Here is a 19215-nt window from a genome sequence, read left to right as displayed (position 1 = left end):
CCATTAAGGTTCTCATAATTCATGCATGAAAGGGTTAAAAAGCAAACAGAGAAATACAAACAAAAAAAAAAAAAAACCTCTATACTTTCAAGAGGCAGTCATACCAATGTTGCCAGAACAGAGATGTGTAACGTACAGCACTATATGCAAGATTAGTCGGCAATAAAATTACAGTATTTTCTGAATGATTCAGGTGACACATAAATTTAAACATCAGATTTCTTAACACTTGATCAACACTTGATTAATTTGATCAGTTCATCTATTATAATGACAAACACAACAGAATATAACAGGGTTCCTACAGGATTCTACAACTAAAATTTAAGACTTTTTAAGACTACTTCGAACTGAATTTAATGCCCATTTCAGAGTCATACTGGTAAAATTCATGACTCCTAGAATTTAGGAAAATGTATTTATTTACTCCAATGCCTTGATTCCCACCACTCCCAGTCACTTCTCAGCGGGGGCTGCAAAATTAGAGAAAATTGGTTCCTAATTTCAGTATAAATTGTTCGATTGGACTAGGTCTACAGTCTTTGCAGCTTGGACATTTCCAGACACATTTAAACAACACAGCGAATACATTTATGGCAACAGAACTTAAGACCTACCATATCAAATTTAATCCCTTTTAAAGACTTTAAGGTATTAAATGTATATTTGGAAATTCAAGACTTTTAAGACTTTTTAAGACCCTGTGGGAACCCTGTCTAAGCACCTTTTAGCTCTGTCCAATATGAAGTTATGTACTTAGTCTAACCATCTGAGACTGAATCTCATTGGGTTTATGTTTTGTTATTAAGTTCTTTTTTTGTGTTCAGTTGTAGTTCCTCTTATAGGCATTTCTTGTTATTCCATTTAATCATAATTCCATGTCCTCATCTCACCTTTTCTGCAATTTAAGTTATAACAAAAACAGGCCTATACACTGACTTTTTAAATAAAGGTTTCTGGCAACTTTCCATAAGTTCTTCAATGCCTGTTTTTCTACCATCTGCTCCTCTACAGTGTCAGTAGATAATATTAGCTACATTTAATGAACAACAGACCCCAACATAAACTTCACAGGAACTTTATATACTAATGGGTAGCTTAACCTACAGCAGTGGATCATGTTCATTCACAGTGTTCACATAACTCTACTTCTCATGAGCTCAGAAAATCAGGCCCATTTTCAACGCCAACTTCCACTGAATTCATCATTTTTATCAGTACAATATGTAATGTTTGCACATTGTTGTGCTTGTGTTGTCACTCACCCATATCAGCACATTTAGTTGATTTTTTTTAATAGTGAAAGTATTTTTTTTTTCAATCAACACTTTTGACAGACACTACTTCTACACATTCAGCTTACATTGTTTTGCTAATAGTTTGAATTCAGTTTGATTGATTGATTGATCTTTGATTTACCTGAATGTTCTTCCTCATGTGGCAAATGATGGTGCAAAGGGTGGAGACTGAGTTTATGCTGAGGCCAAAGCCATGGATCAGTCCATGAGCTCTGCTAGTATAGGGGGGATTTGGGTTTCTTTATATTAAATGAAAGCTGTTATCACTTCACCTCACCATTGTGTCTTTAATGGTTTGATCATTTAATATATACAGGGTGGGGAAGCAAAATTTACAATGAACATTTAGTTGTTTTTTCTCAACAGGCACTACGTCAATTGTTTTGAAGCCAAACATATATTGATGTCATAATCATACCTAACACTATTATCCATACCTTTTCAGAAACTTTTGCCCATATGAGTAATCAGGAAAGCAAACATCAAAGAGTGTGTGATTTGCTGAATGCACTCGTCACACCAAAGGAAATTTCAAAAATAGTTGGAGTGTCCATAAAGACTGTTTATAATGTAAAGAAGAGAATGACTATGAGCAAAACTATTACCAGAAAGTCTGGAAGATACTATTAAAGAAGAATGGGAGAAGTTGTCACCCGAATATTAGAGGAACACTTGCGCAAGTTTCAGGAAGCGTGTGAAGGCAGTTATTGAGAAAGAAGGAGGACACATAGAATAAAAACATTTTCTATTATGTACATTTTCTTGTGGCAAATAAATTCTCATGACTTTCAATAAACTAATTGGTCATACACTGTCTTTCAATCCCTGCCTCAAAATATTGTAAATTTTGCTTCCCCACCCTGTACATGTCCCCCCTTCTCTTCATTTAATCATGGTAGTTCAAAGTCTGACAGTGTATCATTTTATATGCTAGTTTTTCTTTTAATACCACAGCTCACGTTTTCATGTGCAAATGTTCAACCAAAACAACTTCTATCCTGACACTACTTAGCCACCCAAAAAAAGTGTGATTCTTTTAAAAGGCACACAAACCAGCTGAACAGCCTGGGGAGGATTTTTTCCTACTCCAGAAGGACAGCACAGGGTGTCACATCTATCAGCACAGCTCTAATGAAGTGTGAAGTCTGACATTTGAACTGATGTCTTGTTTTTTTTTTTAGCTGTTTTCTGATTAGTTATTTTCTGATGACCTCTTTTAAAGGACTCTGGAACTTAACGGTTTCATTTTTTCCTGTTTTTACTTAGACAACCGTGTATTATGCCAAACTGCCTGGTCTATGGAGTTTCTATTGTCTGTTTGGAACCTTTTCCAACTCCATTTCGGAGCTAAAAGTAGCTTGTGATCCAAAGTATTGCTGCTGAGGATCATATGAGGGTGAGTATAAACACAGAATCCACCTGGAACCTCAGCTTATGGGAACATATTACACTTTCTATGTTTTTAAGAAATTCATTTCGCTGAAGAAAGAGAATTTTACACTCAACCAGTAAACAAAAACCTCAACCTTTAGAATCAACACATTTGGAAATATATGTTTAACTGAACAGGACAGAGATAAAAGTTGCAATCTGATAAACAACTGTGGTTCAGACGAATGCAATAAATTAGAAGTATAAAGATGCAGAAAATGGAAATACTCAAGCATAAATGCCTGAAGTTTATCCGTCTACAAGTATTAGAGAACAAGTACCTAATTACATTTTACAACTAGAAAAGCACTCTGAGAGCGCAGACCTCCACCAAGGCAGATCAGTCCCCCCCCCCCCCCCCCCCCCCCCCCCCCGATCACCACCAAAACTGAATCATTCGTTCCTTATGCAAGTATCAACATTTCCTGAAAATTTCCTCAAAATCCATCAATAACTTTTTGAGTTATCTTGCTAACAAACAAACAAACACACCCAGATGAAAACATAACCTCCTTGCCAGAGGTAACTACAGCTCATTCATCATTTTATGCAGAGGTAAGCTGATAATTCAAGGGTTTTCACACACCTTTGTAAATATTATCTTTTCCTCATTATTTACCTCTCTTGTGAAAGTGCAAGCCAAGCCTCTCTTCTGGGTAGTGTTTTGGCCGACCCCAGCTGAAGGCCTCCGACACCTTTTTTCTTTCCTGCTGATGGCTGAACCCGCAGCCGCACAAACATCAAACTCCCAGGACTCCCTACAGATGACCTTCGACACACTGAAGAAAAAAAGAGGACAGGGGTTGAGTCTTCTTGATTAGAAAATACACAAAAAATTAGAAGATTGAAGATAAAACACATTGTGAACCTTCAGTCTGACTCTTCACAGACGACTTCTCTGCTTCATTAACGTGCAGCAGCTCTGTCTTCACTTTACTTGTCGCCTCTTGTCCTCCACAACAAAAGGTGGCGGCGCTGCTCAGGACCGCCACCCCCAGGGCGCCTACAGACGGCTCAGACAGGACGTCCAACATGCCCCTATCCATCTCCTGCTCTGCCTCGGCCATGTCTCTGCTCTCAGCTTCCTCTTCTCCAGAAGCATCCTGAGTCAGGCTCAAAGCCAGGTTTGAGGATTCAGTTGGAACAGATACCAGAGCTGGCACTATTTCCCCTTTGTGGTTTGACTGGCCATCTGCTCGGCTTTTAGTTGCTTTAAACTTCTGGAAAATCGTCTTTCCTTTTCTCCTAAAAAATTGCAAAAAACAAAGATACTTCAAAAAGCTTTCCTTGTGTGCTGTATGTGATTTCTATAAAAAGTAAAGCAGTCTTTTAAAGCCTTGAGATACTTATGTATTATGACTGAATTGAATTGAATTAAATTGAATTGAACTGCTGACCTCTGCTGAGAGCTGCTGAAGTGAACATGTGTGATATCAGAAAAGAAGGCAACAGATGCCAGATTGTCAACAGAGCAAGACAGAAGGTACTCCTCGCAACCGTTTTCCTTAACCAGAGGGTGAGTTTTACACGGATCAAAGAAAATCTTATTAGACGTCACCAAGAGGATCCCAGAAACCACACCCTGAAACAGAGAGATGGGGAGAAGGCATAGACATTAGCCTACAAACAGCACGAAGACAAAACTGGTGATCGAAGCGTTCCCGAAACCCACCTTGCGGTCAGTGATGTAGCGGCAGAACAGTTTAAGGTACGGCATGGCCTCTGGTCCCTCCCCCTGACAGCACTCTGGAGGAAGAGCCAATAAGCAGAGCTGTCCATCAGGCATTGGCACTGCCTCCACATCCTGCCAGCATCAAACATTTAATCAGTCAGTGGGTTTAATTTCATTGTAAATACACTTTCACTGGGGTTCACCAACAAAGATTAGTTTAATTTAAGATTATTTCTGATCAGTGTGTAGATGAAACTAGTTTTAAAATAAGCAGAAACTAAATATAACAGCCACAATACAGTGATTGAAGTGAAGTATTAGGTTTTTAACTTTTTAAATTTAGAGTAGACAGGATAATTTAGTGTTTTTTTCCAATACAGCAAAATGTTGGGACACAAACCACCCTTATAAGCCACTTGGAGAACATAAAATCCTCAGTAATCTCATAGACTTCATGAAAATAATGTTACACAAGTTCCTTATGCATTTTATTGATTTTACTATTTGCATCTATTGGTCCTTATCTTGCTTTTTTGACCATTGTAATTATATTTTAGACAATCGTCAAAAGATACTTCAGTTAAAATTGAAAGAAATCTGTGAAATTTTTTTAAATTCTACTTTAGAGAGTCATCTTCTGTCACCTTGACCGTTGACCTTTTGAGGCCAAATTCTCCGTTACTCCTGATCTGAACACTGTACATGTCAGTGGTGAATTAGAATCAGATCAGATGAGTTTTGAGCAAGAGATTATAATTATTTTTATTTATTTATTTATTTATTTATTCATTTTCACCCTTACATTAACAAAAGGGAATTGTGTAACTTTCTCATGCCCATGACGTCTGACCTGGAATGACTAAAATGTAAATATTTGTGGTCAGTGTCATCAGAAAGTGTTGCATAAAAAGTCAGTTCTATTTGTCCAAAAACTGTGGGTGTGAGACTGCTAACAGATAATGCCAGTAAAAGTATAACCTCATTAGGGACGGCAGTAATATGTTAAAAAACAAACAAACAAAAAAACAAAAAAAAAACAAACTCATCTTATATTGCATTTTTACATTACAAATAATTCACTGTCAATAATAATTTACATGTATGTTGGATGTTGGAGAAATATGATATTAGACTATTCTCTGTAAATACCAGGAGTACAGAGCACGAGTCATGGATAGGTTGTGATGACGTATCCTATGAGAAAGCACCCAGGATATGTCTACCATTTCTACTCTATCTACATGTTTTCTGCCTCGTGGTGCCAGTTCGGGGCCAGAGCAGCCTGTTGCCCTTGGGCAGATCAGGCCATAGTGTGGGTGGGAGAAGAGTACAAACGTGGTCACTGAACCCATGTATCACCGTGTTTTGGATTCCTAAGCCAATGGTGAACTTGATCAACATCATTATGTTTGTGCACTTGAACCAATGATTGTAATATCCATATTCTTTCATAAGAACTTAGACTTCCTGGTGTTTGTCAGTCAACTGCTGCATCTTGTTGTATGTACTTGGCTCCTTGTCGCAAGTAAAGTCTTCTGATTCCAGAATCCAGTGACTCAGTCTTGATTCTTAGATGGTATCTCAGAATTTTTCTATCAATGTACAAATTAAGAGCCAATACACAACTAGTTTATATTTTAATTAATGATGAATATGTGTATGATTGCATCTTAACATAAAGTGCTATCACAAGTGTCTTCCTGCATCTAGAAACAAAATTAAATCTTTCCTGTGTCATATTTTGTTACTTGTTTCTAAGGATTCATTCTTTCTATTGTTTGGAACCTCCTCAGCTGTTTTTTTTCTCGGCACAGCAGAAACAAGCAGGCCGATCCCATTAAGATAAGCAGCAAGTAATGTGATAAATTCTGTTGGATTACAATGATATCTTTGTTACACATTTCTTTCTTTTATTCATTCATGAAGTTATCACGGTGATGAACATCTGCGATCTCATTTAGTAGTAAAATCACGGCTCAGAGAGGAAATACTGGAGCGATTCTGTCAAATTATGCGCCAGTGAAAGTCACAGAGGAAACAAAGGTGCAAGGAACACATTAGTTTCGGTTTCATTTGCATAGAGCCTAACAATAAGGTCTTCAGATTCACATGAAAAGTGACCTACTTTGTTTCAAGGTGAATGCATTATTCAGCTAAAACACACATAAATTGGACTTTATTCTTCCCTCTTCAGTTCAGACATGCATCCTTATATTCTAAAACACTCTAAATCCCAATGTGAATGCTGCTGTTTTATTTGCTTACCAGTAGTTTGTCATATTCTGCTTCAGGTGAGGGTGACTGAGGCTGAACAGGGAGGAGATCCAAAGAGTCTGGATCAGCTTTCTCCTCCATCTTCGGCTGAAGAACAGCGTCCATGTCCCTCTGTGCTGCAGAAGTAGCTTTTTCCTTTGGGACGACCAGCTGCTTTAGAAACGAAGCCATGACAAGAGTAAAAGGTCTGACTGTGAGTAAGATATAACCGACAGGAGTGACTTTCAGAGGAGTGACTTCCTCTTTTCAAGGCCTGCATTTACCCCAGTTCTCTTTGTTTGTTGTCATATCTTAGCTCCGTGTGACACATGGAGGAATGTGGAAAATGGCAGATGTGTGGAGCATTTTTCTCAGTTGTTTATGGCTACAATATACCACTTGTGTGTAAATTACAGTCGCCATATAAACTTAAAGGGTTCACATTTTGCTAAACCCATTTTTATTATTCTTTGGTTCATTTATTTGTGTATTTGGACCCTAATAGTTCCAAAAGTTTGAATTTGAACCCTCCAGGAGCTGCAAAACTATCTTTATATTCATTCCGGAAAAAACTTAGTGGATTTCTTCAACCTGTTTTAATTCCTTCTTAATTTGTTATGTTTTATCAATCAATTAATCTTTATTTATATAGCACTTTTCTTACATTAAGGGTGTAGCGCAAAGTGCTTTACATATAAGTTTATAAATCAGTACCACCCCCCACCCACACACACACACACGCACATCCACAAGCACAGACATACTTAAAAAGACTAACTGAGCACGAGAGGACCAGAAAGTAAAAGTAATAGAGTAAAAGAGTAAAAGAGGAGGCGCTGTGCCATCCGCACCAGGAGGCAGCCGCCGACCCCGGAAACCAGGCGCCAGCAACACAGCGCCGCATCCCAACCAGTGGGAGAGGGCCAACTGCCACCGCATCGCAGCGGCAGAGACCCCCATCCACCAGAAAGGAGCAGACCCCAGTGAAAGAAGGCACCACAGCCCCCAGAGTCCACAGCCACCCCCTGGCACGGAGGGCTCCCTCTGATGAAACACTGGAGAATATAGATAAGAAACATTAAAAAGATATAAAAGAAGTGATTTAAAGAATCTAAATGTAAGACATAAATATAATATAAATATTAAAAATTAAAATGATAAAACAGAAGCATTGGTTAAAAGAATCTTAAGATATATATATATATATATATAAATATAACTATAAAACCTTAGAGCAGATAAAACAGAGGCATTAGTTAAAAGCTAAATTAAAGAGGTGGGTCTTGAGCCTGGTTTTAAAAATGTCTACATTCTCTGTGGCCCTGAGGTTCCCTTCAGGCTGTTCCAAAGGCGAGGAGCATAATGCTGAAAAGCTGCCTCGCTGTGAGTTTTTGTGTTAGCTTTTGGAACTGTTCAAAGGTCAGTGCCAGAGGACCTCAGGGTCCGTGAGGGTTCATAAGGTAAAAGTAAGTCTAAAAGATAAGAAGGCGCAAGACCATTAAGACATTTAAAAACTATTAAAAGGACCTTAAAATCTATCCTGAAACACACGGGGAGCCAATGCAATTATTTTAAAACCGGTGTAATGTGAGCCTGCCTTCTGGTCTTCGTCAGCACTCAAGTGGCTGAATTCTGAAGGAGTTGGAGTTGTGAGATTCTATCTTTGGGAAGACCAGAAAGCAGGGCATTACAGTAGTCAATTCAACTGGAAATAAAAGCATGCATCAGCATCTCCGTGTTAGCTCGAGAGAACCGGGCGGACTCTGGCTGTGTTCTTAAGGTGACAGAAACCTGTTTTTACGGTGGATCTAATATGTGGGATGAAGTTGAGCTCAGAGTCAAAGATAACGCCCAGGTTTTTTACTTGTACAGATGGGTTAAAAGAATATGCTTGTAGTTTTGGTAAGTACGTCACTCTCGTAGCCTCAGGACTGATAAGTAAAACTTCAGTTTTGCCCTGGTTGAGCTGTAAGAAGTTTTCTGCCATCCAGGTTTTAATAGCTAAAATGCAGTTAAAAAGGGCACCAGTTGGCCGAGTGTCTTCAGGAGACATGGCAATGTACAGCTGTGTGTCATCAGCATAGCTGTGAAAGTTGATGTCATGTCTCCTGATAACATCCCCAATTGGAAGCATGTATAGGTTAAAAAGTATGGGGCCTAAGACTGATCCTTGGGGCACACCACATCTTATTTCATGGATCGCTGAAGAGCATGTATCCATACTTACCAAAAATGTTCTATCTGTGAGATAGGATTGAAACCAGTTAAAAACAGTACCAGAGAGGCCCACCAGGTGTCTCAGTCTCTTTAAAAGAATTGAGTGATCTACTGTGACAAAAGCAGCGCTCAGATCCAGTAGCACCAAGACTGAGATCTTGTGTGAGTCCATGTTGCACCTGAGATCATTGATGATCTTTAAGACAGCTTTCTCTGTACTGTGGTTAATCCTAAAACCAAATTGATATTTCTCTAAAATGGTATTTTTGTTTAAAAAGTCATTCAATTGATTGAAAACAACTTTCTCTAAAATTTTGCTTAAAAAAGGTAAGTTGGATATGGGTCTGTAGTTATTAAAATTGTCAGGGTCCAAATTGCTCTTTTTCAGAAGGGGCCTCACCACTGCCGTTTTAAAGGCAGCGGGAAAGGTGCCCGTCTGAAGAGAGCAATTCACGATGTTTTAAAGCTCGCTTTCAAAGGACCCATAAAATAACTTAAAAAGTGATGTGGGAATTGGGTCTAAAAGGCAGTTGGTTGGGTTTACTTGGGAGAAAACTCTACCAAGTGTCTGAGCATCAATCAGGGCAAAACTGTCCAGTGTTGCATTAGGTAAATGTAGACCCTCAGTCTTATTAAAAATGGTTTCATGAACAGGTAAAATACTAGATCTGATAAAATCAATTTTGCTTCTGAAGTGGTCTGCAAAGCTTTCACACAAGGAGTCAGTTGTGGCAGAGTGTCTGGTGATATCTAGATTAATTAAATGATCAATGGTGGAGAAAAGGAGTTTGGGATTATTTTTGTGAGAGGAAATTATATTGCCAAAGTATGTGTTTCTGGCTTGTCTGACTGCCTTGTTGTAAATTTGAAGTTGTTCCAAGAATAACTGATGGTTTATTATTTTGTTCTTCCTCCATTTTCTTTCTGCCATCCTGCATTTTCTTTTCAACGTTCTTGTTTCCTCATTTCTCCATGGTGGTGCAGGCTTTGTTTTCACCTTTTTTGTAACCAGCGGAGCCACAGAATTGAGGCTTGACTTTAGTTTGTTATTAAAATTTTCAACAATAAAATCACAGGATGCAGATAAAGGAACTGGAGGGTATTTCTGTAAAACTTCAATAAAATTTGCAGCCAATTCAGGGGTCAGACAGCGCCTCCTCACAGTCCTCACCGAGGTCTCCCTTTTGTTAAAACCAGTGATGTTAAAAAACACACAGAAGTGGTCTGATACAGCCAAATCAACAACAGAGGACACACTCGAGGACAGGCCATGGCTAATGACAAGGTCCAGAGTGTGTCCCCTGTTGTAAGTTAGCTGCATGACGTGTTGGATAAAATCAATGAAATTAAGTAAGTTCATAAAATCTTTAGATAACTTATCGGACTAATTATCAACGTGCAAATTAAAATCACCGGAAATTAAAATCATATTATAAGAGGCATGGATTATTGATAAAAACTCTGAAAACTCATCAGTAAAAGCTGCACACTGTTTTGGTGGTCTGTAAACAGTGACACAGATAACTACAGGGTTATTAAAAACAAAGGCGTGGTGCTCAAAGGTGGGGTACTGATCAAATAAAATTTCCTTAGTCAAAAGTGCATCAGAGGCAATTGAGGCTGTACCACCACCTTTCTCACCCTTTCTAATAGAAAATACAAAGTTAAAATTTGGTGGGGAGGCCTCGGTGAGAACTGCTGGTGCGTCCGTGCTCAGCCATGTCTCTGTTAAGAATAAACAATCAATCCGATGATCTAAAATCAAGTCATGAACAATAAAAGCCTTATTTGACAGAGAGCGGACATTTAGAAGTGCCATACTGAAGGTTGCAGGTGAGTTATTGGTTGGAGGTGTGGTTGCTTTGGAGTTATTGTCTGTGAGAGTGATGAGGTTGTCTGGGTCCACTGAGCAGGGTACTTTTGGTGGGCGTCTGAGGAGTCTGTGTGTTATGCAAACATGGATGTGACTGACGAGGTGTGGTATTGCAGGGAGTATGCTGTTTGACCAAAGGGGGGAGCTGTGAGCTGCTTTACTGGGCGTGGGGGAGAACACAGGTGTAGGGGTGTGTGGTGTAAATAATGGGAAGGGGCAGTGGGGGGAGCTGTGACAGGGAACAGGGGTTGGAGTCGTTGAGGAAGGAAGGGAGGGTGGTGGGGTTTCCCGTGTGATTAGTCAGTCCTGTGGGTGCTGCATAGTGTACTGTAGGTTAGTTAACAACATTCAGCTGCCCTGCCTGTTTGGATGGATACCATCCCTGCTAAACAATGAGGGGCGCTCCCAGAATAAGTTAAAATTATCAATAAAACCAAAGCTGTGTTTCCTGCAAGTGGTTTGGAGCCAGGTGTGAAGGCTGAGGAGTCTGCTAAAACAACCAGCTCCACGACCGAAAGTTGGAATTGGCCCGGAAATAAAAACAGTCTTTCCACAATCCTTTAAAACATCAAAGAGGAGGTTAAAATTGTTTTTGGTGCACTCTGACTCCTGGCAGGTTGTGTCGTTTGTCCCCACATGCACCACAACTCTGTGTATAGAGCTGGGCAGAGAGGGCAAAAGGGAAAGGAGTATACTATAACTAGTTTCTGTATGTCACAACATTTGCACATATAAGGTCAAGACTTCTGATGAACATCTCTTCGAGTACGACATAACTGTTTGTCAGCAGCAGCGGTTGTAGTAAAAACTGAAAATATGCCCAACCTTTGAGTCAGTTACCTAAAATGTTCAGTTGTTGGTTGTATTAACGAACACAAGTGGCTGAACGGGACAAAGAAGCTTGGTCAACAACCTGGAGGGGGCGGGGCATGAAGTGGCTCATTTGCATTTAAAGGGCCAGCGCTCAAAACTACCTTTCTGGTGTCATTACTCAGAAATAGGGTTGAAGATGGACCTGTGGAGTTGAATTAATGAAGAATTAGGATCCAAGCGTAGCATTTACAGTTTATGTAGACCACAGGGAAATGTTTTAAAATGTATAATTCCATTTTAAAAAAGCAAAATATCACTCCTTTAAGCACCAGATGGAGTTTATCCATGAGGATAAAAATCAGTGAAGTCCTGAGAAGATGAAGCAACACATTAACTGCGTCAAGTTTAACATATGCAGCTGAAGTCATAAGAGAAGAGGTGAAAGGCTTTGATTTATATGTTAAATCCAGAGCAAAAAAAATTTTTCATTGTATAGAACTTCTATTCTTTACCATGTAATACTTAATCATTAAACACAGAAATGGCAAGTAAAAGCATCTTTTAACCACTAAACCTATCAATATGTTGAAATAATTCAGGTAAAATACAGTTTCACAGCTTTTCATTGATATCAGATATGACCCATTTGGATGTTCATGAGTAGTGGAAACACCATCATCTTCTGCAACATTGATTCACTATTAAACATAATGTGCTGCATACTTTTAATCCCCCTCGGCCAAATATAGTGTAAGATTCTGTTGAAAGTTACTGCCCTATAATTTAGATTAGATTGTCATTGTGTCAAACTTACTATATACATATTTATATTTGAAAGTACTCAGATATTATAAATGCACAAGGCCATTTGACCTTGAAAAAGCATGTCAAGGTCACTTATTTTCAATAGACTTCTGCTCCATGCCAAGATGCATCCACAGTATAAATTTGGTGCAGATATGTTAATGTGTTCTTCAGATAATGCGATTATGTCATTGAATGGACAGACAGACAGATGACAAAATGATTACAATACCCCACAGGCGAGGGGTAAAACCATATAGTTTGACCAGTGACAGTGGTTACAGACTCTTGTTTTTATGTTCAGTTAATGATACATTTTGCTGAAACTGTCACTTTTTCTGCTTTAATATAATAACTGTAGATTTTCTTTGAGTTTTTGTGAATGAAATGTCGGAAAACATTGGATTTTCACTGAAAAATGAAAAAGGCAGACAATAATATTCTAATAAATGGTTGTACATCACAAGAAAAGTTATGCGTAGATGATTCATTGGAGATTTAAGGGCATTTACGGGTTAATATGTGTATAATTCCATCAGACACTATCATATAGTCACAGCTGACCCTTACCTCTCTAGGGATCAGCGTAGCAGACGAGGACGACGTATTTAAGGAGGTTTGAGGAGGACAGTGGCCCATTTTGCCTTCCTCTGCTGAGGACGTACCATTACTGTGGAACTGAGATGAGATGCTGAACACGGTGTCCCCTGGGAGACCCTACAGGAATACAATACAAAAATCTATCGACATGTCATCCGGAAGTTCAAAGATCACATCATTATCGATCTCAGAATTTCACACATGACTCGGAGGAGTTCATTAAAAGATTATCAAGTCAAATAGGCCAAAAGAAGCGAAAAAATCTGCTGGTGTGTTTAACTGACGTGAATGACAATAGGGTAAATACTAGGACGGTCTAACTGTAGTTTAAAGGTTCAACACGTGAAATGCATTCTTCCTTGCGTGTTTCTTTTGTAGTCTACTTCCTGTGAGATGCCAGGTGTTTGTTGACATCAGCTAACTCACAATCTTGCACCTCCACACTTTCCTGAGCTCCTTCACATTCACATACCTCCCTAAACTCCTCGTCATCTGCTGCTTCTTCTTTATGGCCTTTAGAGCTTTCTGTCCCTCTGACCTTCACCTTCCCTAAGCCCCGCCCTCCATAGTTACTATCGCTATGTCTGTCAAGCTCTGACAACATGTGACTCTATAGGAGAAATATACCAAAGCAAAAAAAAATTACATTTCTGTGATAAAAGCTATGAAATAGTAGAAAATGGTATACAAAGGGGACGAGAGGAGCTATCCTCTTCACAACATAATGTTAATTTGATAAAATAAAGCCGCGTTTTACCTTTTTTTTTTTTTAAGTATTTTTCAATGCTATTCATCCGTGGAATTCAGTGTGCTTTGTTTGCAAGAATAACATAATGAATATGTTGACAAAGCATCATGGATAATAATGGATAATTCAATGATCACATGACACAATAATAGTCTTCATTATCATCAAACAGATAAAAGCATGTGGGTGTGTGTCATAGGTTCCGTAGGTTATGTCAGTTTTTTCTCATTGTTATCACAAATCAAAAAAAGAGACACATAACATCTCTCAGTTTGTCTCTATGGCAGTGTGATCATCACAAATCATACAGGATATGATGTTTTCCACTTCAGATCAGTTGCATCAGAATTCATATGACTTTTTGTCACTAGATTTAGACTGGGTTCACAACTCTAGACAAGAGGAAGCGAGTCAAAAACTGTGAAGTAGTTGAAATCGTGGTTAAAATGCAACGATGGATCGGGAAGATAAATCCAAATACACCAAGTATGCAGGGACCCTTCTACTTCACACATTACTGACAATTTTACCAAATAAAGTTTTTGATGCACTAGTCTTTTCTTAAAGGAGTGATATTTTGCTTTTTTAAATGGAATTATGCATTTTAAAACATTTCCCTATGGTCTACATAAACTGTAAATTCTATGCTTGGGTCTGAATTCTTCATTAATTCAACTCCACAGGTCCATCTTCAACCCTATTCCTGAGTAATGACACCAGAAAGGTTGTTTTGAGCGCTGGCCCTTTAAATGCAAATGAGCCACTTCACAACCCACCCCCTTCAGCCACTTGTTTTTGTTAATACAACCAACAGCTGAACATTTTAGGTAATCAGCTCGAAGTTTCAACATATTTTCAGTTTTTACTACAACCGCTGCTGCTGACAAACAATTATGTCGTACTCTGAGAAATGTTCGTCGGAAGTCTTGACCTTATATGTGTAAATGTTGTGATGAAACTAGTTATAAAATGCAACAAATTAAGCAGGAATTGAAACAGGTTGTACAAATCCACTAGATTTTTGCTGGAATGAATATAAAGATAGCTTTGCAGCACCTGGAGGGTTCAAATTCAAACTTTATGAACTATTAGGATCCAAATATACAAATAAATGTACCAAAGACTAATAAAAGTGGGTTTAGCAAAATATGACCTCTTTAATGTGTATTAGTACTTTTACAGATGTATATATAACACCACTGGTTCTATACATGCAGGTCTATTGTTCATGGGGGAATCAAAAGTAATGTGAAGAGACATATCAAACAAATCAAATTTGAACAATAAATCTGATTTGAGCACTCCACATGTGGCCTGAAAACAGATACAGATGAACAGATTTTTTTCAGGTCAAAATTCAGGCTTTTATGTCACTCTTTTTGTCAGAGCCCTGCACCACCACAAGGAAAACCAGCTCTCATCTGCTCACATATTTACTTCCATCCACCGCAGCTTAACGTGTATATTAAAACCATGAATGGTGCCTTGCTGACCACTTCGTGTTTACCTCTCAAGGCCGTGACCAGTTCACACCAGAATCTGATTATGGGCCACGTTTATAAATTATGTAAAGAGCAAAACTGAGCAATAAGTCTGACCGAAGGACTACATTTTCATTATGAATATCGCATTTATGTTGTTTTTTTTTCCCCCTTTGTCAGCCATCTGTATCAATATCTAAAAATAAAACCACCCAATCAAAAAGGGAAAATGAAGGCAAGCATCAGCTCCACCACCGTCAGCAATGACAGATGGATCCATTGACTTAAATTAGATTACTGGTGCCTCACAGATTCTTCCACCACAGAATAGTGTGGGTGCAAAAGTGCAGATATGTCTGAATAAAGCCCAAACAGTGGATATGTGTTGTATAAGTGCAGAATAGAAGAGTATATGCACTTATTGTACACAAGAAACAATTATTTAGTGCATTGGAAAAGAACAAAAACAAAGAAAAGATGATGAACAACATTTCCATAGATAAATATCTGCATGGAGTCAGAACAATTACACAAACAAAGGCAAAAAACAATCCAATTCTTCCAACTTTTTAACTTCATACCTCACTATAACCATTATAAATCTACATGTACATACCTTAGCATAACTCTGACATGCATTTTTCCATCTGTATTTGCTGTAGAAGCTCTGAAATAGACTCTGCTTTCCCATAATGCCACACAGCAACTGTGACGACTCAGACTCAACTCACACCTCTGAACCTTGAACACTCACTATCGTCCAATTTAAAGACCATAAATTGTGTAAGTCCCTGCTGATATGACCACAGGAACTTGCAAATCTAAACAGATAATACTGCAAATAAAGAAGTAATTAAACCATATATGTCATTTTCCCATTTCTCCCTTGCCTACAATGCAAAAGTGAAATAAAGCGACCCAAACACAGAAACTAACCGTGCTGCTTGTGCTGTCATCTGATGATCCACTCAGTTCTTGCTTCACCGTTGCATTGTTTTGATCCCATGTGGTTCCTATAATGGGAAAACAAGATATGAAGCAGCGCCAGTCCAATGAAAACCAGAGGAACTGAAGGTCAACATGGCTCCGTCAGGTATGGAAACAACTTTATGCAAAGATGTGGAATAATAGTATGTTTGCATGTCAAACACACCCTGCAGGTAGTACTGCCGCAATTTGGGATTTCTGATGTAGGGGATGTGGTTCAGAGGCCTCCCCGCCATAGGTTGGTGCTGACGCTGGCTGCTCGCCGTGGGCTGCTGTGGCGCTCGGGCCTGAGGCTGCATCTCCCATGTCCTCTTTGTGAAGTGTGGAGGCTGAGAGACCCCCGCCGGCAGCTTCGACCCCAGCCTGAGGAGCAGCACAAACACAGATCTGTGGTTTTACGTTCAGACTAAATCTGTGTTTTTCAACCTTGGGGTCGGGACCCCACATGGGGTCGCCTGGAATTCAAATGGAGTCGCCTGAAATTTCTAGTAATTGATAAAAAAAAAACCAAAAACTTCCTATTAAAAATATATGTTGAGTTGACAGAGACAATCCCAATACATAAAAGACATGACAAACTATGAAGCTGAAACTGAAGCACTGTGGTACTGTTTATCTGTCAAATGTTCATTGTGGTCGGTTTCAGATGCTGCAGCTCTTTCATAATTCATAGTTTGAGTTCTTGTTTGTTCAGTATTAATTGTCAGCCTTGTAAATCCAAGCTGGACAGACTGTACATATTCCGACCAAGGAAAATAAAATTCTCTCTTTGTGCAGTAATCTACACCTGGCTTTTCTGCCTTCGTCCATAATAATATACATTATATAGACTAAATGTCATCTAAAATTAATGTTTATTTGCAACATAGTAGAGCAAACTATTACATGATCAAAAACAAATTAATTTTTGCAAAAAAAAGTCTCAGTTTTAAATGTCTGGAATCACCAGAAATTTGTAATGTTAAAATGGGGTCACGAGACAAAAAAGGTTGGGAACCACTGGACTAAATGTACAGTCATGGGTAAAAGTTTAAGCACTGACACAAATGGACTCTTTATGAATGATTTATTTGCCAATAAAAGTCTTCTGAGCTTATTAAGAGCTTGTAATTGTTCTTCAATGTACCACAGAAACATATAAAATCCTAAAAAACTAGAGCAGTAAAGCTTGTGTCACTGCCAAAACATTTGGCCATGGCTATACTCATAATACAAACTTTTTTTTTTATTTTTTTTTATAATAAATCCTAAAACAATGTTTTTTAATTTGTTTAGTTTGGACCCACATATGACCCTGGCCATTAGTCATGAAACAGCATTATGGAGTTCAAGCCAAGGATTGAAGGTATGAAAAAGACGAGTAAGCAAATTTTCAAGTTTTTCTTTTTTTTTTCTTTTATTAGCTTTCTTTATTGGAAGCAGTTTCACAGGCAACAGCATGACAGTGCAATGTGATAGAAAGGACTTCCATTCCACATTATTCTAAAAGACTAAATATCCATATCTTCATTCTGTCTACAGAGCACATGACTGATAATAAACTGAGTGAACTTTACAACTGAACTCTACTGATTCTTATGAGAATGAATTAATGGAAATTACAACCTACAGAACTGTTTTCACTTACATGCACCTTTGTTGAAGCTGTTTTTGATCCTAAATGACATTTCAGTTTTGATGGTTATTGAAGTCCCTTTCATCTTTTCACCGTCAGTTTACATAAATCCCAAATCTTCAATATTTTCCACTCAAATACAATATTGTAATTTTAATCTGTTAGCTAACTTTCAAATGATCTACAGCATGTCTGTCAAATCTATTGATTTATGTTATTTTGCAAGATATAGGAGTCATTCTGAACAAATCCATTTAAAACACACAGCAATGAAGAGTGTGTCTACCTCTTAACATTATTGGGAGGTCAAATATTTTACTATAACCTTAATGCAGCAAAGGATTTCTTTACGGATCAAAGAGCATTGTGCAAAAATCCCTCATACTAACAAAATCCTTCTTAAATGCCACATGCCCCAAGTGATTTAGGAGAACTTGCCTCTATCACTTTTTCCTATTTTTAATTTTCTTTCAGGTATGAGCACAGTTTATGGGTCCTGTTGTAGGGATCATGTATGATGAGTTTGGTGTCATTCTAAATTTGTTTTTCCCTAAAGTATTGCGTAGTTTGAGGCTGAAAACCCTCTACTCCTCCTAATTTGTTGCCATTCTCTTAGCTACAGTGGGCAGTGTTTGTCATATTTATACTAGTCAAACACTTTTCTGAACTTATGAGCATCTATTGAATCTCACCTGGCAGAAAATGATATAAAATGTTTCTGTTTTTGGACAAGGCCAAATCTGTTAGTTGTGTTTTCCGTTTCTCCTCTCCTCTCATCCTATCCTATTCTTGTTGACATGATTTCTCAAAAACAAAATTTCTTCCCTTGGAGTTGAGGATTAAAATGATGAAAGGTTAAAGGTCAAGGTCATTGTGGTCCAACAAAACATGGTTCTTGTTGCAAATGAGGTATTCATGCACTAACTGTGAGACACATCACTAAATTAATTTACCATTGGCCTGAATATTCAAGTCGAAGTAATAAAGTACCTAAATAGAATCATTTCAGTTCAGTTTCAATTTCAGTTTATTGTTATTGCCATAAAAAGAGACGAGATGTTTTTAGACCACCTGACAGTTGGCATCACACCCCAGTGAAACCAGTGCAAAAGCTTATCCCTAAGTGCATAATGTGAATTCCCCAAGTGGCAGTGCCCATGTATGCACGGCAGTACATTCAAAGCTCAAAAACCTTTTTTTTTTTTCTTTTTTCTTTTTTTTTTGTTCAAAGTGTTTTTATTACATATGAAGTCATCGAGAAAAGCATATTACAGTAATTGTTTTGTTTTTTACAAACCCAAACCTATGAACATTCCCACCCTGTTGCACCATAAAAAAGATGGTAATTGACAATAATAAATAAATAAATAAATAAGGACACAGATATTAGTCACAGACTTGTATTAATAAGACTCCTCTGGAA

The 19215-nt window shown here is 38.2% G+C and overlaps 1 protein-coding gene across 5 annotated transcripts in view; it reads right to left on the bottom strand.

Moving 5' to 3' along the window:
* LOC115413666 (oxidation resistance protein 1) overlaps positions 1-19215 on the bottom strand; it is a 29700-nt gene that overhangs the window by 8520 nt on the left and 1965 nt on the right. Inside the window, exons 3-10 of one of the 5 annotated variants that reach the window (XM_030126679.1) lie at positions 16344-16540; positions 16127-16203; positions 12932-13078; positions 6667-6828; positions 4402-4533; positions 4127-4311; positions 3598-3974; positions 3349-3508 (exon numbers count right to left, since the gene is read on the bottom strand). In XM_030126679.1, coding sequence (XP_029982539.1) covers positions 3349-3508; positions 3598-3974; positions 4127-4311; positions 4402-4533; positions 6667-6828; positions 12932-13078; positions 16127-16203; positions 16344-16540 — 1437 coding nt within the window. Of the gene's footprint in view, positions 1-3348; positions 3509-3597; positions 3975-4126; positions 4312-4401; positions 4534-6666; positions 6829-12931; positions 13081-16126; positions 16204-16343; positions 16541-19215 lie in introns of those variants that run through there. The other 4 variants (XM_030126681.1, XM_030126684.1, XM_030126682.1 and 1 more) reach the window with 4 other exon arrangements.

This window comes from Sphaeramia orbicularis, chromosome 22, assembly GCF_902148855.1.
Source record: "Sphaeramia orbicularis chromosome 22, fSphaOr1.1, whole genome shotgun sequence".
NCBI classification, from domain to species: Eukaryota; Metazoa; Chordata; class Actinopteri; order Kurtiformes; family Apogonidae; genus Sphaeramia; species Sphaeramia orbicularis.
The sequence above is the reverse complement of the archived record's forward strand: the minus strand, read 5'-3'. Positions and strand labels throughout refer to the sequence as shown.